Here is a 25,457-nt window from a genome sequence, read left to right as displayed (position 1 = left end):
AAGTCTCACAATGACCCACACAACTTTTGAACAAACGTTACTTAAGCAATTAGTGTGTCGCTACATTACTCGAATACTAATCGCATCACCATCGGCAGCCATCGTGGACTGGTCCTGCCATATTTATTTGTTGTAGCTAAGTCCGTGCAAACTTTGAAACTCCGCGCATAGCCCAGAACTACAGTTTTGTTTTTCGGTGTTCTCGAAAAGAGCAGTGCATGTAATTATTATGATTTAAAATAATTTAAGTGTGTCATTTAACGTTATAAAACTGCACAGTTATCTTTGAAGGACACCGTATTGAAGGACTGCTATTTAGCTCTGCAGCAGTACCCGGGATCCCGTTAACGTGTACACAAAACACAATACAGAAGCGTTTTACCATTCGGCCTTCACCGGGTTGCGGCCGCAGTAGCTGGGACTCGAGCCCGCGACCTCGTATTTGGCAGCACAATGCGAAGTTGATGGTCAAAATGACACCTATTATTATAATATACAGGTACTGTGTTATGTCGATGTGCGATATTGCTCTTTCTGAATAAATAGCTATGCCTGTTTCTGACATGTGAAATACGGGAAGTTTGCCTAAAGAAAGTGGCGGCTATGCCAAAATCTTAGCTTTGAAGGACGAAACGAAAAACGAGAGAGTATAATGAAGCTACTAAAATACTCCCCAAATCTTATAACAAAATAATCTCACATTGGCTTAAGAAGTGCACGGATCACGGACATAATAAAGAAAAAGAGGCTATATGACTACAAGAGCAACGTAAGCACCAAGAGGTCAAGGGAACGCAGAGAAAGTGAGGAATGCATATAAAGTGTAATTTATGAATGCAATTTATGAATGCAGTTTATGAATTCACCGACCACGAGCAAATTCTGTCGTGCACTGAGAGCTAACTTGAGTCGGTGAAAATCCACGGTCTAAACATGTTACAGAGAAGCTCTTTATGACTAAGACTTACGGGGACTTTTTTCTGCGTCAACAAAAAGCATCATCCTCAGCAATGTCTTATACCCGTCCTGAAAGGGAAAAAGGCAATGGCTGATCTTTCATGTAATCCAGAGGTTATATATATATATATATATATATATATATATATATATATATATATATATATATATATATATATATATATATTGCCACAAGATGATTTCGAATTATGCGCGCCAGCCGCCTCCTGCGTTCGTGCAGTTGTTTACTGCTACCTGCGAAAGATAGCGGCAGTGAAGCGGGCAACACGGGCTCGCAAGGCACGCGCAATCGGAGCAGCGTGTCATGAGCGCGGGACACGAGCGAAGAAGAAGAGGTGCGGGTCTCTTGCGAACAGACTGCGGACGCTCCTGTGAAGCTCTTGTTTAGCTGTGTGTCGGGCACAAGTTCGCCCAAGGTAAAGCGATTAAAGTACCATCACTCAATTGTGCGTTACAAATCTGGTGGAGGCGCCGGGGTATGATTTCAAGCCCTTCTCAAGTCAGGGAAAGGAGCCTGGACTCACGGCAACTTGGACCCATCGAATTGACTCCTGTTCACCAACGCAGCAGTCGTCGCCTACGTGGTGAGCCCCCTGAGTTCTCCCCTTTGCCGGATTCTATCGGTGCGTCAGCATCTGCTAGCGGAAACGCTATCGAGATGACCACTCAAACCACGCCAACTCATATCGTAGTCAACTCGCCAATGACGCCAGAGCCTTTCCACGGCGACACATTTGAAGACGCAGAGGACTGGCTGGAACGCTTTGAGCGCGTGGCTGAGTTCAATGGATGGAGCGGAGAGCGGAAGCTACGAAACGTTTACTTCGCATTAGAGGACAGCGCACGAACATGGTTCGAAAACCACGAAGCGACATTTGTGTCGTGGGATGCTTTTCGACGGGAGTTGCTGGCAACCTATCCGAGTACCGACCGCAGGGAGAGGGCCGAAGCTGCCCTGCAAGCTAGAAGCCAGCGTAACAACGAAAGCGTGGCCATGTATGTAGAAGACATGTCCCGCCTATTCCGCCGAGCGGATCCAAACATGAGCGAGGACAAGAAACTACGCCATCTAATGCGGGGCGTAAAACAGGAACTGTTCGCAGGGTTGGTTCGGAGCCCGCCGCGCACCGTCGCTGAGTTTCGTTCAGAGGCGACGACTATGGAAAGCACGTTGCAACAGCGATCAAGGATGTATAACCGGGAGATGAACATCACCTCTGTGGGCGCATTTCCGGCCATCTTCGGAAACAGCGTGGAGGTCATGCGAGAGCTTGTGCGATCCGTAGTGCGAGAAGAGCTTCAGAGGCTACGGCTTGACCAGAACGTTCCAACGCCCTCTTCGCTGGCAGACCTCGTTCGCGAAGAAGTCAGACAGGTGGTCCGGGAACCACAGCTTAGTGCGCAGCCCCAAGCGCCACTCCTGCGCCAACCGACCCTCTCATATGCCGATGTGCTGAGGCAAACTGCCGGACGTGCTGACGTCGCAGCCGCTTCCGCTATGAATAGCTCGATGCCTCGTACTACGCTGCCGCCACCCGAGAGAAGATTCAGGAAGGCCGATGTATGGCGCACTCCTGACCGAATACCCCTCTGCTACCATTGCGGTGAGGCTGGCCACCTGTACAGAATGTGCCACTATCGTCAGGCAGGGCTTCGCGGTTTTCCGGTGAACGCACCTTGCCCTCGAAATGGTGAGCGTCCCTTGGAAATCGAAGAGTACCTGTCCACTCGTCAAAGCTCCCCATACGCCTACCAGCAACACCAACCTCGGTCAACAGCGCCGTTCAGGCATCGGTCACCGAGCCCCCACCCGTCTTCAAGCTCTCCAAGACGCCGTTCACAGAGCCCGCGTCGGGAAAACTAGAGTCAGCGACCTCGGGAGGTAAGGTCGCTGCCGACGCGAAAAGAGAAGAACCTCCATCGATGACTCCGAGCGACGACGAGGGTCTCAGAAACCAGTGCCGTAAGAGTGACGTTGCTTCCGATTTACGTGTGTTTGTTGGCGGTTACGAAGTAGACGCATTAGTGGATACAGGTGCAGATTACTCGGTAGTAAGTAGTGAGCTCGCCAGGAAACTGAAGAAAGGGCTGACTCCTTGGAAAGGGCCACAAGTTCGCACAGCAGGAGGACACCTCATCGACCCGACGGGCAAGTGTACGGCTAGAATAGGAATACGAGGCTTCACGTACGTCGCCAGGTTAGTCGTGCTTTCCGAGTGCTCAAGAGACTTGATTATTGGCATGGATTTCTTGCAGGATAATGGCGCTATAATCAACTTGCGGGAATCATGTGTTTCCTTCTCAACCAAGCACGCTGTCGCAGCATTCAACACTGAAGAAAAATCCGACGCCCTTTACATTGCCGATGACGACGTGATGCTTCCTCCGAGATCCAGCGTAGCCGTCACAGTCAGAAGCGACGCGTTCAGCGACTACGAAGGAATTGCAGACAGCAACACCAGTCTCCTACTCGAAAAGGGGATCTGCATGGCAAGAGGCCTTGTTCAGCTGCGTGGTGGATGTGCCAACGTTTTCCTCACTAATTTTGGGAATGAGGTGCAACATGTCGCGAAGGGAACCGTTGTTGCCACCCTTAATAACTTCGTCCAAGTTACAGATCTCAGCATTCCGGAGTCTTCCCCATCGAATTTTCAAGATGTGGATTCTGTCCTTGCAGCCATCGACATCGAACCAGGCCTATCGCCCAGACAGAAGGAGCAAATAGAGACCCTCGTAAGAGAATTTGCCGAATGTTTTTCAGTGTCATCCAAAGTCCGGCGGACATCTATTGCCAAACATCGGATAATTGTTGACGAATCAGTGAGGCCTATTTGCCAGCATCCCTACCGAGTGTCACCAAAAGAGAGGGAAGCCATCGGAAGTCAAGTTAAGGAAATGCTTGAAGACGACGTAATTCAGCCGTCGGCAAGTCCATGGGCGTCGCCTGTGGTACTTGTAAAGAAAAAGGATCAAACCTTGCGCTTCTGCATTGATTACCGAAAGCTGAACACCGTCACAAAGCGGGATGTGTACCCACTTCCAAGAATCGATGACACTCTAGATAGACTACGAGATGCTAAATTCTTTTCCTCCCTGGACCTCAAAAGCGGCTACTGGCAGATAGAAGTGGACGAACGAGATCGTGAAAAGACGGCGTTTGTGACGCCAGACGGTCTGTACGAGTTCAAAGTGCTCCCATTCGGCCTTTGTTCCGCACCTGCCACATTTCAGCGGATGATGGACACTGTGCTCACCGGTCTGAAATGGCAAACCTGTCTCGTTTATCTTGACGATGTCGTGGTTTTTTCTACCACCTTCGAGCAGCATGTAGAACGTCTGCGGGCTGTGATGGAAGCGATTAGGTCAGCAGGTCTGACGATAAAACCACAGAAATGTCATTTTGGCTTTCGCGAGCTTCTTTTCCTCGGCCATGTCGTCAGTTCAGAAGGCATTCGCCCGGACCCTGAGAAGACTGCGGCAGTGGAGAAATTTCCGAAACCAACCGACAAAAAGGCTGTTAGGCGATTCTTAGGACTTTGCGCCTACTACAGACGCTTTGTGAAAAATTTTTCAAGGATCGCCGAACCACTAACGCGGCTAACAAAGGAAGACGCGCCTTTCGTCTGGTTGAATGAGCAGGAGAAGGCTTTCAATGAGCTCCGAAAGCGTCTTCAGAACCACCCAGTTCTCGCTCATTTCGACGAGGAAGCCGACACTGATATTCACACAGACGCAAGCAATTTAGGTCTCGGTGCCGTCCTCATTCAGTGGCAAAACGGAGAGGAACGAGTCATTGCGTATGCCAGTCGAACACTTTCGAAGGCTGAGGTGAACTACTCAGCGACAGAAAAAGAATGCCTCGCGGTGATATGGGCCATCAGCAAGTTTAGACCATACTTATATGGCCGACCATTCCGAGCTATCAGCGACCATCATTCGTTGTGCTGGCTGGCGAATCTCAAAGACCCATCTGGACGGCTGGCAAGGTGGAGTCTACGGCTGCAGGAATACGATATAACGGTCGTATACAAGTCCGGTCACAAGCACAGTGATGCAGATTGCTTGTCCCGTGCCCCGATTGAATACACGGAATCTACGCTTAGGGAAAATGAACAGGATTGCCCTTTCCTAGGAGCTGTAACATCATCACAAATGGCTCAGCATCAGCGATCCGACGCGGAGTTACGCCTGCTCATTGATTACCTAGAAGGACATCCTGTCGACATTCCACGAGCTTTTGTCCGCAGCTTGTCGTCGTTCGTCCTGAGAAATAATGTCCTGTACAAACGAAATTTCGAACATAGTGCAGAGACATTTCTGCTCGTCGTACCTTCAAAGTTACGACGCGAGATATTGGAAGCATGCCACGACGAGCCAGCAGCAGGACATTTAGGAGTGAGCAGAACATTCGCACGCATCCGCATGAAGTATTACTGGCCAAAGTTATTGAATTCTGTGCAGCACTACGTAAGAACCTGCCGGGACTGTCAAAGACGTAAAATACCACCATTCAAGCCAGCAGGCCTCCTACAACCGATACAGCCACCGGAAACTCCATTCGCACAAGTGGGAATGGACTTACTTGGCCCCTTTCCCACATCGTCATCAGGAAAGCGTTGGATCGTAGTTGCAACTGACTACCTAACTCGATATGCCGAGACAGGGTCTCTTGTCAAGGGAACGGCCAGTGAAGTAGCTGATTTTTTTGTCACTAACATAGTACTACGGCACGGCGCCCCTAAAGTCCTCATCACGGACCGAGGAACCATATTTACTGCCCGCTTGACACAGTCCATTATGAAATTGACGCACACCAGTCACCGCAAAACCACGCCATATCATCCGCAGACAAATGGACTGACTGAGCGACTCAACAGAACGCTGACTGATATGCTGTCAATATACGTGGACATGGAGCACCGAACATGGGACAGGATACTACCGTACGCAACGTTCGCGTACAATACCGCTGTGCAAGAGACGACTCAAATGACACCTTTCCAACTCGTTTTTGGCCGGACCGTCACCACAACCTTAGATGCAATGCTACCAGTAGATGAGACCTCCGAAAATGACAATGACGTCAGCGACTTCACACAAAGAGCTGAAGAAGCACGGCAGCTGGCGCGACACCGCATCCAGCAGCAACAGCAAACCGACGCGGACCGATACAACGTGGGACGCAGAGACGTCCAGTATGCACCTGGAGACAAAGTATGGGTGTGGACTCCCGTACGGATGCGCGGCCTATCCTAGAAGCTTCTTCGTCGTTACTTCGGCCCGTATAGGATAATTCGCCGAATTAGTCCGTTGAACTACGAAGTTGCTCCAGAAGGTCAAGTAACCTCATCACGACAGCGGCATCGCACAGAAATCGTCCACGTCGTCAGAATGAAACCGTACTACGACAGGCAATAACTGCTTCCGCCTACAAGCGTTGCGAAATCATGACAGCCTAGAAATCACCGCCCTCTGTATGAGCATCGGGACGATGCACTCTTGGAAGGGGGACAATGACACAAGATGATTTCGAATTACGCGCGCCAGCCGCCTCCTGCGTTCGTGCAGTTGTTTACTGCTACCTGCGAAAGATAGCGGCAGTGAAGCGGGCAACACGGGCTCGCAAGGCACGCGCAATCGGAGCAGCGTGTCATGAGCGCGGGACACGAGCGAAGAAGAAGAGGTGCGGGTCTCTTGCGAACAGACTGCGGACGCTCCTGTGAAGCTCTTGTTTAGCTGTGTGTCGGGCACAAGTTCGCCCAAGGTAAAGCAATTAAAGTACCATCACTCAATTGTGCGTTACAATATATATATATATATATATATATATATATATATATATATATATATATATATATAGTCCTTTATTATATATTTGAAGCGTTTGATAACGTTCTCCACGCATACATTCTGGCCTCCGTCGCAGACCTCGAGCTGGGCCCCAGCCTATATAACAACGTCCGCTCGTTCCTGACGGGGGGCCATATATATATACATATATATATATATATATATATATATATATATATATATATATATATATATATATATATATATATACCGTATAATCCCTAGAGATGCCCCATCCCTGTTTTTGGCAAGATTTTAGAGTTTTATGAAATAACATGTGCTAGTTCCTGTAGGTAGACTGAAAGTTAACCCCAACTCGTGCTTGCCTTCGATTTTCTCTATGTTGTAGGTGTGCTATCTCTCGGGATTTTAGAATATATATATAGGTAGTGATCGACGCAAATTTATATAAATATATGCGTGCGCACGATGTCACGATGACCACTGATCAAGGCAACAAATGTGTTCCTACCGGTGTTCAAAATTCTGTGCCACCTATGTGTCGTGTACTAAATAGGTTCCCTGGTCATCTACATTCACAGAATGGAATGGCTCGTGCTTTTTCTGTTAAGAAAAAGGGAACCTATGTGAATAATCAGACGTTTGCGAACGATCACTCGCTGCTGGTCATATGTTTTGGGTACCTAATGTGACAGCTCGACAGAAGGAAGGAAGCAGGATGCGTTGTTGGGCGAGTTGGTTCATTGTAATTGGGAACATTGGTTGCGCTTACTAGACAATCACATGTAAGAAGACAGGACAGGCGCAAACTGACAACTGAGGTTTATTGTGATTGTCTGAGGTTTATTGTCTATTGTTTATTGTCTGAGGTTTATTTACAACTGAGGTTTATTGTGATGTCTCCCAATGCACCCGCATTGGGAGACATCACGCCAGAAAGAAGCAAGGTGACTGCGGCATGAAACACAAGAACACCTATTTAGATTGCCAAGTTGGCGTTGTATATCAGATTCCCCTGACATGCGGCAAAACCTACATAGGCCAGACGGATCAATTACATAGGCCAGATCAATTATTAACCGGGAGCAACGTCATTTACCCATGCATTGCTTAGACCACAAATGCAGGCCTCTGCTCGACCAAGTTAAGATCCTGCGCAAGTGCCATAATGAAAAAGCACGAGAACTTCTTGAATCATATTATATAAAAAAGAAGAATGCATCAGGGACACATCGGTCATGCTCTACAATAGGGAGGCACGTTTCTTAGATAGTATGTTTAGGTAAGCCACGCCATTGGTTTTTTCTGATTATGCTGCTGAAATCCCGAAGCGCCTGCGCTGGCATGGTGTGATATATAAGTGTTTTTTCTCGAATAAACCTCAGTTGTTAGTTTGCGCCTGTCCTGTCTTCTTACATGTGATTGTCTAGTAAGCGCAACCAATGTTCCCAATTAGAAGGAAGGAAGGAAGGAAAAAGTGGAGAGGGAAAGGCAGGGAGGTTAACCAGTTTAACTCTACCTGTTTGTTACCCTACACATGGGGGCGGGATGGGGGGATGAAAGATGGGGAAGCGAGAGAAAGATAACACATAGCACGGCATACACATCGTCAGTTAGAGTTCATCACTCTTGCGTAGTACACAGCCGCTTGTCCAATTCCGTCTCTTTCGAAAACCGTAGTCCCTTCGTCACCTTCAGCTGTGATGTCTTCTGTCGGCGACATGTGAAAATCTTTTCAAATGAGCTGAAGAGAGGCCACTCTGACTTATCGCTTGTGGCTAGGGGTGGCATTCATGAAATCTTACTCATTTCGCATTGCAATGGCCGACAACGCTCTCTGGAATGCCTGTCTTTGCGAGGAGACGCTAGAACATATTCTGTGCGACTGTCCAGAATATAATGCTCAGCGACAGTCCCTGGCGTCCGTTCTAGCGCACTTTGACAATAAACCATTCTTACTTGACAGCTCGACAGAAATTTTCGTTGTGCTACACTGGGACACTCAGGTGATGTCCTGTAGTTTGCACGGCCCAGGTGGCAAATAGGAGATATACCGACTCACTTAAAGCGAAAACACCGCAATATATTTTGTAGTTTTCTGACCTTGTGAACATGTATGTATGTATGTATGTATGTATGTATGTATGTATGTATGTATGTATGTATGTATGTATGTATGTATGTATGTATGTATGTATGTATGTATGTATGTATGTATGTATGTATGTATGTATGTATGTATGTATGTATGTATGTATGTATGTATGTATGTATGTATGTATGTATGTATGTATGTATGTATGTATGTATGTATGTATGTATGTATGTACGCACGCACGCACGCACGCATGCATGCATGCACGCACGCGTGATCTACCTCCAGACAATGGTGAGTTCTATGCATTATTGTTTTCGTGAATGCGCTCGCAAATCACATGCGTTAGACACGTTCCTAGGTTCTATCACAAAAAAAGACGTGGTATGACTTCCAGGTCTCCTGTTCCAAGTTGCCATGGCCTTCTCGGTGAAGTCCAACACCCGGATGTTACTCAATGTAGCCAGCAAAGATCAAGTTGACCATCACTCTCTGCAATTCTTACATGGCCTGCGATGCTTAACCATTATGCACATTGTGTTCGGACACGCCATCGTGCTTAAGACGGAGACTTTCTGTGAGTGTCTCAGGCATACCCCTTACTTTGTTTTCTGTGCATCGTACTGCATTTGGTATTTCGTGATCGTGATAGCTACAGCAGTAACCATGGCGTGAAGGTGTTTGAAAAGGAAGGATATAGCGACGTTTTCATTAAATCTTTGCGGCATTCGGCCAGCTAGTTTCCGTTTTTCATAGGAATTGTGACATACAAACGTAAGCCTGAATCAGGTGTAGAAGGGGTGGATAATTAAATTAAATTATAGGGTTTTACGTGCCAAAACCACTATCTGATTATGAGGCACGCCGTAGTGGGCAACTCCGGAAGTTTAGACCAGCTGGGGTTCTTTAAACGTGCACCTAAATCTAAGTACACGCTTGTCTTCGCATTACGCCCCGATCGAAGTGCAGCCGCCATGGCCAGGATTCGATCGCGCGACCTCGTGTTTAGCAGCAGAAAAGGTGGATAATTCGCTAGCTCCGATCGATATAAGACAAGAGTAGAACCTTCAGCGCATCCCATCGCCGCTCGTGGCACGCGACATGTCTCGCAACAATAAATATCCGCCTCACATAATTGCCTTTCATTAGTACTTTCACCGCATGCATGTGCAACGTGCAGTTGTTCAGTGTTCATGCATGTGCAAATTCAGTTGTAATAATGCTTTTGCAGCACGACTGCTGAATTTATTAACTGGTACAACAGAGTGGCAAAAGATGATCATACCCGCCGCATTCAACGGCGTTGACACGTTCTTCTTTCTCAGGTAAGCAACTGTCTTTTACTTCCATGTTTTCCCATTGTTCTGAAGATTTGTTTTGTATATATTGTCTTATCTCTCCCTATTCTTGCTATGTTCGCTGGTAGTATAGGCTCATAGCTCACCACATCTGGCCACCTTTGTTCTACCTTTCTTGCCTGCTCCACCAAATTCTCGACCTTCACTGATAAAATAAATTTTAGCGACTATAAGCAACGTTTTTATGCTCGTAGCAAGGGCGTTTACATTTGTAGATAATAAGCAGGACGCACTCCGAGCAGAAAAGAATGTTGTCGGGAAGATTAAACGGAAACGACTACTCGGCTGATTTGTGTACATTGATCATTACTTAAAGATAGTGCGTCGCTAGAACCAGAATGAACCACAAAGAGATAAGAGCTCCTTCGCAAGGGCAATGGTCTAGTGAAGAAAAAAACAAAAACAAAAAACAAACAAAGAAAACACGATTCACACACCGTGATGGGTCACGGGTCAACATCACAGGTCATACGTCGAACTCTAAATATGCGCATGTGTGCAAGAGTTGCTAGAGGAATTCCACATCCGGAAGAACGAAAGAAGCTTGCCCGGCCACATATCCATCTGTTACAAAAAAAAAATGCATGCTGCGTAACACATAAGGGCCTTGCGGGGTAATCTTGTTGAATAGTTTGTGGAATAATTTAGAATTTTTCCTTGCAATGGGCTATAACATTGGTGTTAGGTGCCGAACCCCACGCGTGGCTCGACTGTTTAAAGTCCTCTCCTATAGCCATTGGATGCTTCAGAGAGCACTCGTCTTTTTGTGCTAGTTCATTTACTTTTATTTTACAGTCACTGCTCCTCTCAGCAGAGATTTTAGGCGGAAGTCGTGGAATACGTTGAAGCCATTGAATACGTCGTGGAAGCCATTGCACCTGGGGGTATGATCCTTAGATGATGATAGTTTTCTCTCAACGTCATGCCACGAAGAAACCCCGGGATCCTAACCATAGTCAGCTTCGCTCTAATAAAACACAGTTCTTATGGGCGGAGTAGGTGGAGGCGTTGCTTCATTGATCAGTTCGGCATAGTGCTAGTTCAGTGTCTAAATTCGAGGGGAAGTTTTGTTGGAAAGCTGACAAACTTATAGGGTGGTTCTCGATCGGCGAGACTTGAAATGACGGACATTGAACGACCTGTTTTTGATGGCGTCTGCGAAATGTTTGAACCTTTTTGCAGCGGATTTTTTCTGTCTCACATTGTAAGCAAGCAGAAGGGAAACGGGCCTGCCATCTTCCTCATTGCTGTGCTTAGAAGGTTGATCAGGTGAGAAAAACGTCCTATATTTAATAGCGAATAGGTAGACTATTAGAATCTGGATAGTTTCCGCAGTTTTCTAACATCTGTGAACCACCAAAGGTGATAGCGACAGCCAGCCTAAGATGTTTCCGTGCTGCGTGCATGTGTCTTACATTGCACCAACGTTGACGAGATGTCTTGAAGTGGGCGAATGCAAACTTTTTCGAATACAAATTGAATACCAATACTATGTATCGATTATCTAATAGAATAGGCAATAGCCCAAAGTCGACGCATATACGCATTTATATCAAAAACATTTATTTTGGTATAGTTATGTACCAGTCCTGTCCTAAAAAGTGCACAAAGAAGAAAGATGCTTATTAAGCCAAACAGGCCCACGTTTAAACCCAATACCCCTAATTATGAATAAAAGAATGCATGAATAGGCCATCGACAACTTTAGAGCCTGGTTACAAACAATCTATGAAAGAATGGCTGCTGTATGGCTAGGTTGCCAAAGAATACCAAGTAAATGCTGAGTTCGTGCAGCACGGACTGTCAGAGCCCGAAGGAGCGGCGAAGGTCGGCGCCGACCTCTAATTATTCTCTTCACCTGCTGCAGATAGCTTAGTCTCTACATTCATCGCCTTGGGTACAACCCCAAGAATATAGTCATGGGTATGACGTTAGTTACTTTTTTCTGGTGGTTGTCAGCTAACACTAATATGGTCTTTGCTAGCTAAACAAAAGCGGGAATCACGTACAAAAAATAATGCTTATCGCTGCACTGGCTGTACGACACAGATGGCGGATAAAATTCAGCCAAGTTGTGGTCGGATGTATATGGCTAGACGGGGAGTTGCTTGAGAGTGAAAACGCGCGAACTTATAATGAGGAAGAAATCTAGAGGTAACCTGGCAAATCACTGCAACCGACGTGGGTGCATACCTTGCTGAGATAAGACAATCTTTTTAAGACATGCAACATAAAATTAAAAAAAAATCAGAGATAGAGGTAGTTGAAGCAGCCCACATGGATGGATGGATGGATGGATGGATGGATGGATGGATGGATGGATGGATGGATGGATGGATGGATGGATGGATGGATGGATGGATGGATGGATGGATGGATGGATGAACTTTACTGTTGTCACTCAGGGCGCGCATAGCGCGTAGCGGGTCGCTCCCACGTCAGGACAGACAGGCCGAGCTTCTTAATATAGGCAGCTTCGCGGGCCCGCTGGATGGCCCATAACTGTTCTTCGAGGTTGGGGCTCTGTAGAACAGCATCTCAGCGTGATTAAGCATTGCTTTTATCGCCACGTAACGCGGGACACCACCAGAGCATGTGATCTAAGTTGGCTAAATCATTTCATAGTGTGCGTGCGTTTGCTCTCTGAATTTCGCGGTAAATACCATGAAGAAGTAGGGGGGTTTGGACAGCCTCCCATCTGTAAAAGCCTGAGTGTTAGAGCCTCAGGTCTATTGAGTTTAGAACGTGGGAGGGGGTAGATCTTCCGAGTTAAGTAAGCGTGCTTAGTAAATTCGTTGTACAAGGAAGGATTTCAAAATGAAGTAGTTGGAAGTCAGCGTCTGTTTACGTCGTACATTTTCGTGTATGGCCCTGTCCATTTGTTCCAGATAAACTCAGTTTCCAAGAAAAATGCACCATTCAGACCAGGAATGAATCCTTCTGGCCAAGAAGCAATAAATATTTATGTAAAAAGAAAGAAACAAAGAGGCTAAAAGACATGCGAACCGTAGGCACATACAAAAGGCGCATTGCAAAGAAAGAATCACAGGTTGTGGAGTAAAAGATAAGTGCTACATCACCAGACTTCGAAAGCATTATATGACAAAGAAGTAGGAAAATTACAGGTTGTTATCGATGTTTCCGCCGTGAAACCGAAAACAAAGCTTGCATTACTCGTTTTGTTGCATCATTAGTTCGAAAGCTTTTGTCGTTGTCGTGTTTCTTATAATTTGCAGTATTTTGTTTATCAGCTAGAGAACAGCAAACGCACTTTACTGCTCCATTGTTATGAAATATTTGGTAAGCTTGAAATGTTCAAGAATATCGAATAATTTTTTAACAATGTGAGTACTTAATGCGGATCCATGTTCTATTCGAAACATCAAATATTCGCCAATCTCCTAATTTTTACCGACATCCTAAACGGCAAACCGCACAAACGCAGAGTGAGCAAGAAAGAGGAATCTGTGTTGCTTCTTTCTAATTATTCTGTCTCTTGCACATTCTTTGTACACTTTAATTCACATTCCACATAAGTTTTCGTAGGTGAGTAGAAATTGACCAAAAATATGTTGTCATTTACATAGTGCAAGCTATGTAGACCAAGTCAATATTCCGAATACTTGCTGAAACTTGCGTGGAACAACGTTAAGAGCAGTGGCAAGCAGACTGACCGAATGAAGAGCACATTTGTACCACATATATGCCGTTTAGAAATGGCACATTTAGGCGAATGTATGCCGCTTACTTAAACGTGTGTGTAGAGATTAGGAGCATTAGGAGCATATTTTTTTTTTAAGTTGTAGCGCAACTATGTAGGCTTAGTTTAACGCTTCATAACTCAGTGTTTTGAGAGGCATCGAAGCCATGTTTTTAGGATAAGATACGCCTTTTAATATTACTACTCCAACAAATTGCAGGATGTGCATCCCACTTTTCTTCATCCTCATGTGGTTTTACCTGCTCCCTCGGTTCGTCACCGGACCGAACTCCGAGAACTTCTTCCGGAGATTTTACTTGGACATGGAACAACACTGGTGGCATTTCCTCGTTCAGATCCGAAACTTTTTTGAACTGAACCCCGAGGTGAGCTTTGCAAATGACCTCGGTGGAATTTATTACCACACAGATTTACGGGAACTTCCTCTCAAGTGCATTTGTGCGTGTTCGAGAAGCTGCACTTAGGCAATCTCTGTTACGACGAGGTTTGTACGATCCTGTCTGAAATATCTTCAGCTGCGTCTCTGAGAATATTGCGGGTGCTGAGAATTTCCAGAAAGCCGCCAAAAATAAACGTATTCTCTGCACCAAACCGGTTAATATTTTCCTAATTTTCCTGGTCCCTTGTGCTTAGAATCAGGATCTAAGCTCCATTTGCAAATACATCGATACATTTGCTCTCATGAAAATTTAAGACATAAGGCCGTGCTGATAAAAAAGAGAAGCCCTAATAAATAAATAAATAAATAAATAAATAAATAAATAAATAAATAAATAAATAAATAAATAAGTAAATAAATAAGTAAATAAAAGAACGAACGAATGAATGAATGAATAAATAAATACATAAATATAAGTAAATAAATAAATAAATCAGTCATTCAATGAGTGAATTGATCAATCTATCCATCTCATCTATGTATCGTTCTAATTAATCCTAAGGATTAGATTAGCACATATATTAGGGCCTGCACCCCGAACAACAACAAATAATTTCCTACGCTTAAGGCGCACGGGCTCTTAATTGCATGGCTTTTTGATGTCATAGCAGCGAGTTTTAGTTCTACATTAAATGCATATTTTACAGCGAGACTGTTAGTTAAAATAGAAACGCGCCAAAACGTTATATGCGTACTTTTACAGTGTCCTGGGAGAACCATATAACTAACGGAGTTTATATTCAAGGGAATGTTGCTCAAGTTAGGAGTATTCCGCCGGGGAATTTTGGAGTGTGAATCACAATTGGGAGCTGGAAGAAAATTCCTGAACTCTCGTTTTTGGCGCGTTTAGAGGCGTTAGATCAAACTCTTACAAAGCTTCCCGCTGCTCCGAGAGCCGGAGGTGGCAGCGATGTTAGATTTATATTGAAAGAGTGCCATATTATGGGCGACGCGTATCGCAAGTTTGAAGTGAGTAGGTAGTTTGCAGAATTTGTAGAACATTGCAAATTGAAGTGTTCTAGAACTTAACGAGCATATGGGACAGCCTGGTTGATGCGCATGCGAAGTTAAAAGTGTTGGAGAAGTGCGACCTTGGTGAAGAATTCCTTAAAGAAATGCTCAAAAATGTTGTGCTCGGACAAAGTTGCAAGCAAGTGAGTCATGTGCAAGGAAAAGCTTGAAATTGTGCGGTTTAATACTGGAATTTAAAATTCCCCAAGCAGCTGCTCGAAAGAAACAGCTTGGCTATGAATGGAGCTGTGAACCTGCAAGGTTGCAAGAATCTGCTGTCATTTTGTTTTCATTCTCATGAGCCTTCAAAACCCATTATAATAAATACATGCCGAGCGGGTATCTGGCATTACCTTGATTTATTGTGAGTGCTTAGGGTTAGGGGGAATATTTCTGTTCATGGGTTGAATTATATATATATTTTTTCTAAAAAAGATCAATGGTGCATGTGTTACAATTTCTTTAGGAAACACTCCCACATATCTGGTACTTATCGACGGACTTCCAACTCTTCGTGGTTTCGCTTCTCACATTGCTGACATTTAGAAGGTGAGCTCCAAAGATCGTATTCACTTTACATTCACGTAATCTTGTTTACAGTACCGTAATGTATTCACACATGTTTGGTAAAATGTTTTGCTTGACTGTTTTGTTTGTTTTGAGGGTCCCTATGCAATCTTCAACTTGAATTACCCTTGTGTACATGCTCCCTGCCGGGACACTGGTGTAATCATGATGATAAATGTTGACTAGAACGTTAATGTTTTTAAAAATGAAAAGAAAGATTTAGCTAAGGGGCCAACTCTGACTTGTCTTTTCAACTTAATGTTAAATGCAGAATGCTTTCATTAGACAAATGATTGACAGTTTGAATGAAATGTCGCCTTTAGGGGTGAAAGTTAATGTCTAGCAACTGTAGGAACCAGAAGTTTTGTTTAGGACCTCAAATTTTTCTACAAGTATGTTCTAGGAATTGGTAGTTTTTTAAAAAGCTGTAGCACGAACTTTGAAATTATTAATCATGCAGCAAACAAGGTTCCGCAGTCCTGTAAACTGCATCTGTTAGAGAATTCATAGCGGACAAGCTCGATATAAAAGTTTGCGGTATACGTAAATTTACATATTTATGAGGGTTTTGAAAAGCGGTTCTAGCAAATTAGTGATGTTCTTTTTCTTTCGGCGTATGATGCATCACTATTGATACCTTAGGTGTATTGTTACGTGCAGTACACTGAAGTGTGGTAAGTTTTTCACTGCTCAGTCACAAAGTTGTAAACGTCATACTTGAGGTTTTTGCTATTTGGCAACCTTTAAAAATATTTTAAAAAAAAGCTCACATAAATTGAAAATTCAATTCGAACAGTTACTACATTTTAGCTTTTTCCATAAATGTAAGAAAGCTAATCAATTCGGCACATTGATTGCCAAGAACAATCACTTATTTATTATCCCGCATTTAGACAGGAGCTCCCGAGCTAAATCTTCTTAAAAGACCAAGTAGAGTTATCGGTAGACTGGCACAAGGCTGAGAGATGAACTTCTTGATATATGAGTGGATAAAGGGTTAGTTTTGTCACTTTATTATTTCCAATGGAAGCGTGGACGTATATATGACAGTTCAGGGGTGATCGTGGATGTCCGCGATCTTCCTGCCAGCTGCCTGCTTTTTTCAGTAAGCTACTTTTATGACTCATCGCCCGATTAATCTCTGCAGCATAGTTTCCTGATAAGTTGAAACGATACAAAATGTTGGGGAAAGAGCTTGCTTCCTAGAATGTGCTGTTCTTGCGATTTATTTAGCTAAGTGCGGAAAAACTACAACGAAGAATAAGAAAACTGAGGATCCAGGCACTTATGTTCATTAACGTTGTTGACTGCAGATAAATAGGAGGCTTAATTTTGGGACCGATGGGCTAAATTCTAAACACGCATCCATTGAGATAACTGTTCATGCGCTATTAGTTGTCTATGGAAACATTTTCTTTGGTAGCATTCGTGCCTGTCATGGATTTTTTTTGGGTGAGTGAATAAACCTTTATTTGGTCCAGCAAAACACGATAAAACGCGCCGATGGCTAATTCCAAGACGGGACTGACAGATCTAGTCTACCGGCCCGATCGCGGGCGCGCTGGACGGCCAGGATTTGGTCCTCAAAGACGGGACTTCGCAGGAGCGCGTCCCACTCTTCCTTGGTCAACTTCGGTCCCAGCGACCCGCACTCCCAGAGCATATGAGGCAAAGTAGCAACTCACCACAGGCCACGCACGAATAATTCGGATAAATCTCGGGATATATGCTATTATGGGACGCCGGATTTGGATAAGAGTTCGTTTGCAGGAGTCTAAGTGCGACCGCGTGCGGCCTGCTTAGCTTCGAGTGAGGCGGCGGGAAAACCCTTCTCTTTAAGTAAAAGAATTTAGTGATTTCATTGTGCGTGATAGGAGCATCTCTGTGTCCGGAGAGAGAGTCGCCTGATCCGAGGGCAGCGCGGTCGGTAAATCCACGCGCAGCCTCGTAGGCAGACTCGTTAAGGTTCGGAGGACCCTCCCCGCCTCACCCCCCCCCCCCCCCCCCAATCGCCCCGACATGTGCAGGGAACCAAGAGATCGAGTGTATGGAGGTGTTGCCGTGTTTGGCACCTTTCAGAATTTGAACTACCCGCTGGGCTACCCGGCCTTTCTGGAATGCCCTGATGGCGGCTTTCGAAACGCTATACACCCGTCTTGCATGGCGAGTGCAATGGCCACTTGCTCGGCCACCTGTGGTTTCATCGTCCGGACGGAAGCACAGCTGATGACTTTGCCCAGCGTGTCCACGGCGGAAACCGCAAAAGCCTTGCCGTCTCGGTATGCAGCTGCGTCCACGAAGCTTGCCTCGATCTTGTCATTGTTTATTTGCTTTAGTATATTCAGTGCTCTGGCCTTGCGACGACCTGCGTTGTGAACGGGATGAACGTTGCGGGGCAAAGGGGCGACCACGATCTTCTCCCCTATTTTTCTGGGGATTTGGGTGTTTTCAGCCAAGTTCCTGGTGGGTGCGAGTCCGATCTCCTCGAGGATACGCCTGCCGGCCGGCGTGGTGGACAGCCGAGTTAGCTGGGCCCGTTCCTGAGCCTCGGCGATCTCCTCCATTGTATTGTGTATGCTGAGCCGAAGGAGGTCCTCGGTATGCGTTCTGGCGGGCAGCCCCGAGGGCTCTCTTGACAAATTTTCTAATGAGGGCATTAAGCTTTTCCCGCTCGGCTCTGAGCCAGTTGTGCATGGCCACTGTGTAGGTGAAGCGACATAGCACAAAGGCGTTGATGAGCCGAAGAAAGTTGTCCTCCTTGAGGCCACAATGTCTGTTCGTGACCGTTCGGACGAGGCGAAAAGTATTGTCGGTTCTCGCAATTATCTTACGTAAAGCAGTGCCGTTGCCGCCACGTGATTCGATGAACATACCCAGGCCTCTGACGGTGTCGACCCTGGGTATCGGATCACCGCTCCGTGTGAATAGGTGAATGTCACTTTCTGAGACAGGTTTCCAGCCCTCGGGTGTGCGGCCTTTTTCTTTTCTATAAAGCAGAAGCTCAGATTTGGTCGGGGAGCATCTGAGCCCGGTGGGTAGCAGGTACTGCTCCGTGACGTCTACCGCCTCTTGCATGGTGCTTTCCACTTGCCTTTCCCTACCACCGGTGCACCATATCGTGATGTCGTCTGCGTAGATGGTGTGCTTAATACCTTCAACTTGGGCCAGATTCCTCGAGAGGCCGATCATGCAGATGTGCAAGACAGCAGGCGAAATGACCGAGCCTTGCGGCGTACCCCGTGGGCCCAGGAGCACTTCGCCGGATATATATATATATATATATATATATATATATATATATATATATATATATATATATATATATATATATATATATATCCGGCGAAGTGCTCCTGGGCCCACGGGGTATATATATATATATATATATATATATATATATATATATATATATATATGTATGTATATATATATATATATATATATATATATATATATATATATATATATATATATATATATATATATATATACATATATACATATATATATATATTGCCCCCCGTCAGGAACGAGCGCCCGCTGTTATATAGGCTGGGGCCCAGCTCGAGGTCTGCGACGGAGGCCAGAATGTATTCGTGGAGAACTTTATCAAACGTTTAAAATATATAATAAAGGACTGTCGCTTTTAGCACCATTTCCAGAACTCTCAAGGTTGCTTGGGTGCTATTCTTCGTTCCCAAGCGCTCAACATGCTGACTACTCTGATCATCATTGTACAAGATGATTGCCCTCAAGCCTGAAATCTCCCACGCTCTCGTGTTCCAAAGGGTAGCAAGTCAGCATACCAGCAACATCAGCAGGGAAAACGGAACTAATAACAAGGCCTTACCTTTTCCACGCAATTTTCGCTCAAAATATTTGTCCTCACCCCATACTCAGTATACTCCTGTTAGAATGGGCCGTTTGTCAGCGTAAATCGAACGTATGCAGCAATAAATGAGACCAGCCGCAGGACGTTCCGGTGGTGGAAGATAATTTCCATCAGCCGCTCTTCATACTCCTGTTCCAAAGTGAAAGAAATCTACATACTGGTACGCTTGCTGTGCTCAAGGGACAAGCGGAGAGGCCCTCATGTTTTTGCGCGCCACCATTATGCAAGTTAATTGCTTTGAGCCAGTCCCCAGCAATCAAGTTCCAAAGTTCAGGAAACCTGCATGCAGAAAGTGCGTTACCACCATTAAGACAATTTTTTTCTCGAGCAACCTTTATGCGGGATAATTGCTCCGAGCCTGTTCTCAAGCACTCCAGTTCCCAAGAGTAGGAAATTTGCATGCGGATAGCTTGGCGCCACCACCAATAGAATTTCTTTCGTGCACAAATTTTATGCTAGCAAATTCTTGCGAGCTAGACGTTAGCATTCTAGTTCCAAACAGTAGGAAGTCTGCATGCAGACAGCGCGTGATCACCAAAAAAGCAATTCTTTTCGAGCACAATTTTTCTGCAGGATAATTGCTCCAAGCCACTCCTCGGCACTCTAATTCCAAAGAGTATGAAGTCGGCTTACAGAGAATGCACGAGCACCATCAACACAGTCCTTTACTAGCGCAATTTTCCCACAAAAAATGCTCCGAGCGTCCTCAGCACTCTAGTTCCAAAGATTAAGAAGTCTGCTTGCAGCGAGCGCGTGACTACCATCAAGACAAGTTTTTATCGTGCCAAACCTTTATTCAGGTTAATTGCTCCAAGAGAAAGAGAGAGAGAGAAGGGAAGAAGGAAAGACATGGTTAACCAGACTGTGTCCAGTTTGCTACCCTACACGTGGGGAGGGAATGGGGAGTGAAAGAGAGAGAGAGGGGGATGGTGGTTTTGGTGGTGGTGGTGGTGATGTTGAAGCAGGCGGGGTTAGCCTGGCATACATAGCTGGCAATTGTTCCGCCTTATCCTCCTTCGAGTTGAGATCAGGGGTGTGTCGCCAGGTGTCGATGAACCCCGTGTCTCGCAGGAAGGCTATCAGCAGTCGTTGCGCTCTCTTCCTGAATGCCGCGGGCCCTCCGGGGAAAACAACGTCTTCAAAGATCCTGTACGTGAGACCGCTTTTTCGTAGGTTGTCGACCATCGCTTTTCTTTCTGTGTCAAACTGCAGGCATAGCCAAATGAAATGTTCGATGCCGCCAATGTGACCACAGAAAACACAGAGTGGGGAAGCGCGAAGCCCAGTCTTGAATAACCAAGCGGGGGTGTACGCTGAGTCGGTCCTGATGCGGTATAAAACGTCGCTTGTTCGCGTGTAAATCCATGAGTCACACAGGATTCGTGTGGATTCTTGTGCATCTCTCCAAAGCGAAGGCGAATTGCACCCTTAGGGTTTTGAAAAGCTTTTGGAGCTTTCACTTTAAGGACACATGTCAGCGCTAGGCGTGCAAGGGCGTCAGCTTCCTCGTTTCCATCAATTCCTACGTGTGATGGAATCCACTAAAACCTTATGTTAAATCCTTTGCTCGTTAGGTCGTCAATCAGTGCCAGAGACTGCCTTGTAAATTTCTCTATATGTAGGCCCCGATGTAATCCCTGTAATGCTGACTTGGAATCCGTCAGCACCATGACATCTCGTCCAGAAAAGACCCGTAGTTTCCGCAAAGCCGCGGTGATTGCGGCGCTTTCTACTGTTGTAGAGGAAACTACGCGATCCAGTCGGCCAGACCATGACACATCAAGGGATGGTATGCAGAATGCCACTGCACAGCTATCTGTTTGTGCGCACACCGAACCATCTGTGTACATTGTAGGTGGCTTTGAAACACAATGCTCAAGTGGTCCAGCACAATAAACTTGGCTTCGGCAGTTGAAATGGTGCGTTTAGTCGTTAGGTGGGGTACATTGAGGCTGCAGGTAACGTCCGGAAAAGACCATGGCGGGTCAAGGCGACTTCGTTTAGGCCATTCCAATCCTAAAAATTGGAAGGTGTTCAGCGCCGCATGAAAATGCGAGCGAGTTCTTGCTCTTCGCCGCCGGAGAAGCGCCGTGCCTGCGCGTGACTCGCCCAGCCCTAATAACTGCGTCAGCAAGGCCTGAGATGCCAAGAGGAGGAGTGGAAGAGACTCTGCCTCATTAGTGACGTTCTTGTTTGAAGCCGCCGTTGGAGCTCCCATCGCCAAGCGAAGTCCCTTTCTGTGCACTGCCTCCAAGCGCTCGAATTGACTCGATGACGGTGATATCAGAGGGAGCTGATAGAGAATGCGGCTTGTTATCAGTGCAGCGTTCCGTTTAAGCATGGATATAGGATTGTTTCCCGAACGTACACCAGCCAATCGACGAAGTGCTTTGATTCTTTGCACTGATGCAGCCACAACACTTTCGACCGCACCACGCCGTAGTAGCTTGCTGTCGATGGTGACACCCAGGAATCGCACGTGAGTTGCACGAAGAATTGAATGCCCTCTGATATTCAGTGTCAGACGTGTTGACTTGCGTCTCACTCCCGGGAAAAGTATGCAGGCAGAATTTTCTCCTGATAAAGATAGGCCAAGCGTCGATAAGTGGCGATCGATAGTGGAGATTGCGGCCTGGGCTGTCCGGGCCAAACGTTTGTGTTGGTACTCCAAGATCCAAATGCAGATGTCATCTCGTAGATGGACATTTCAACTACCGTCCGACCTACTTTCAGGCCATCTGGGAGGCTGGCCATGGCAACGTTACAAAGCAAGGAAGACAGGACACTTCCTTGTGGGACGCCGAGGGAAATTCGTCGCTTGTCACTCATTATACTTCCGAGCTTAACTTGGACACATCGATCACTGAGAAATTCATGGACGAATCAAAGAGCATTTCCCGAGACCCCCATGACTCGGAGTCCGTTGATGATGCCTGTATGGAGCACACGGTCGTATGCCTTGGCAACGTCCATAAAGATGGCGAGTGTGGAAAGGCCGTCTACGCGATAGTGCTCGATATGGCTTAGTAGATCCAAGACACTGTCCTGGGCACTCAACCGTGGACGAAATCCGGTCATACATGATGGCAGTCTATTTCCTTGCTCAAGATACCATGTTAACCTCGTACATATTAGTCTTTCCATCAACTTTGATACGCATGATGTTAGCGATACTGGCCGATATGAGGTGAGGTTTGCAGGATCCTTTCCGCACTTGAGTACTGGCACCACCCATGCTGTCTTCCACGCTTCTGAGATCTCTCCTGTGCTCCAGACGTGACTAAATATGTCCAGGAGGGCTCGTTTTCGTTCATATGGCAGATTGGTCAGCATCTGATTGCTGATCGAATCGGGACTCACAGCACAGCGTCTTCTTAATTTGCGACGCGCCAAATGCAACTCACGAAAGGTGAACGGCGTATCCATGGTATGGAATGCTTCAGTCAACAGAGGGTTCGATACTCCTGCTGATCTGCCAGATGTGTATACGTCTGAAAAATCTTCTGCAAGGGTTTGCAAATCTTTTCCTTCCTTTGAAGCAAGTGCTTCGAATGGCCTATGTAGGCGAATCTTTCCGGATAGGCTATTCATTACTCCTCATATCTTTGTCATGGGAGTAAACGCCGATAAACTCTCACAGAAAGCAGCCCATTGAAGTCGTCTTAACCTTTTTGTGTGACGACGGATGACAGCATTTATCCTGTTGTATTATCCTGTTGCAGATGGATTTCCCGTTTTTCTCATTAGTTTTCGCTCCGCTCTCCTACGCGCTGCGCAGAGGTTCTTTAGTTTCAAATCAAGATTAGAGAAATGATCTGGCAGTTCCAACATTGAGGTAGCCACTCTTTTGCTCCGCAGCATATCTGCGAACAGCTCACCAGGGGATTCATCCAGCGCTTCTCTGTATGTGTCCCAGCGGGTCACAGCACAGAATTGTCGCCCAGCCTTGTGAAATCCGGCGAAGTTGGTGAAGATCGGAAAGTGGTCACTGGCCATCCTGTCTGGGGCCGTTGTTGACGATACGACAAGATCTGTAGAATGGATCACGAGGTCTATGGTACTCCATGAATCTGGTGGTCTGAAGAAAGTCGGTTTGCCATCGTTCGCGATACATAAGTCAGCAGCATCAGCGGCTGCGACAAGTTCCTTGCCTCGGGAATCTGCAGTCTTGTCTCCCCAAAGCGAATGATGTGCGTTAAAGTCGCTACAGATTATTATAGGAGAGGGGCAATGAATGCAAAGTTCTTTTATGAACGCCTCCATGGAGACCTTCCTGCGTGGACTTATATACACCGACACCACACTGAGTTTTCGTTTTCCTAAGCACACTTGCACAGCGGCGACTTCCAAGAAGGTAGGACAAAGGTCTTGCCCTGGTAAGGTGACGTGAGGTTCTTCTCGCCTGATGTATATCATCGCACTTCCATTTCCAAATGATGGTATACTCGGATTTCCATGTCTGATGTACCCTGGGATCATCCTTCCATTTGGGAGACCGGCCTCCGAGAGGGCTAGAATTGGCATAGGTATGTCTCGAAGGAAAAGGTTGAGTTCAGAAAGACGCTGTAGAATACCGGCGCTGTTCCATTGCATTATTAAGGGCACTTTTGGAAGACGGAACTACTGAGGGTATGTGGGAGTAGAGCAGAGTATTACTGACTCAAGAGCCAGCACTGCTTCCAGCATATCCTTCATTGAATTAGCAGGCATCTTAACGACGTGGGAACGTAGTGCCGTGAACAGAGCGCGTACCACATGTTGGCAGTTTTCCTGCTTACTGTTGCCAAGTGGTACTTGAGGTCGGTTTACTGCGGCCGCATAGGTGCGTTTTTCGGACTCTTTTCGAACAGGTTTCTCAGCCGCTGTGACTGTTTGCGTTGGCTCAATGACTTCGTTTATCGATGTGAGACGCCGGAAATGAGATGCGTACTCTGTTTCCAAACCAGTCAGTTGTGGCGCTCTGGACGTCTTCTTCGTGTTCGATGGTGCGCGTGCACTCTTTGGACGCAGAACAAACAACTTATTTCTCCGCTGAGCAGCTGTTCGCGCAGGGCATCGACCGTAGCTAGCAGGATGGTCACTGCCGCAATTTGCACACACAAAGGTGTCTTTACTTGCACACGTCTTAAAGTCATGAGGTCCCCCACAGCGCTTGAACCTCTGTTCCCCACGACAGTACTTAGCGATATGTCCGAAGCGCTGACACTTAAAACAGCGTGGTGGTGTCTCCACGTACTCGATAAGCTCGTGTCTGGTAAAACAAAGGTTGATCTTCTCCGGGCGTTCAGAATTTGGAGCAAATGTGAGAACCACCGGGTTAGTGCGCCTTGACTCCCATTCAGATGACGAGGTTTGGACCCGACGGATGATTATTCTTGCATGGAATACTCCCTGAGGTGTGAGTTGATCACCGTTGCGGCTTTGCTTTTCTGGAGGGAAGATGGAAGACTCCATCTCAAGCCGCAAAAATCACTGCAAAATAGAGCAAATAAACGTTTTTCATCATCACCATCATCATCATCATCATCATCATCATCATCATCCCTGCGGTCTCAGGTTGGTTAGCAGCTTTTCATGCGAGTACC

The 25,457-nt window shown here is 46.1% G+C and overlaps 1 protein-coding gene across 1 annotated transcript in view; it reads left to right on the top strand.

The window, feature by feature from the left end:
- The first annotated feature begins 9,373 nt into the window (after positions 1 to 9,373).
- The window catches only part of LOC135911001 (nose resistant to fluoxetine protein 6-like), a 34,199-nt gene continuing 18,115 nt past the window's right edge, over positions 9,374 to 25,457 (top strand). The window contains exons 1-5 of the mRNA XM_070533301.1: positions 9,374 to 9,461; positions 10,116 to 10,209; positions 11,425 to 11,511; positions 14,163 to 14,328; positions 15,880 to 15,962. Coding sequence (XP_070389402.1) covers positions 9,413 to 9,461; positions 10,116 to 10,209; positions 11,425 to 11,511; positions 14,163 to 14,328; positions 15,880 to 15,962 — 479 coding nt within the window. The 5' untranslated portion in view covers positions 9,374 to 9,412. The remainder of the gene's footprint in view (positions 9,462 to 10,115; positions 10,210 to 11,424; positions 11,512 to 14,162; positions 14,329 to 15,879; positions 15,963 to 25,457) is intronic.

Source organism: Dermacentor albipictus, chromosome 2, assembly GCF_038994185.2.
Source record: "Dermacentor albipictus isolate Rhodes 1998 colony chromosome 2, USDA_Dalb.pri_finalv2, whole genome shotgun sequence".
Lineage (NCBI taxonomy): Eukaryota > Metazoa > Arthropoda > Arachnida > Ixodida > Ixodidae > Dermacentor > Dermacentor albipictus.
The sequence above is the reverse complement of the archived record's forward strand: the minus strand, read 5'-3'. Positions and strand labels throughout refer to the sequence as shown.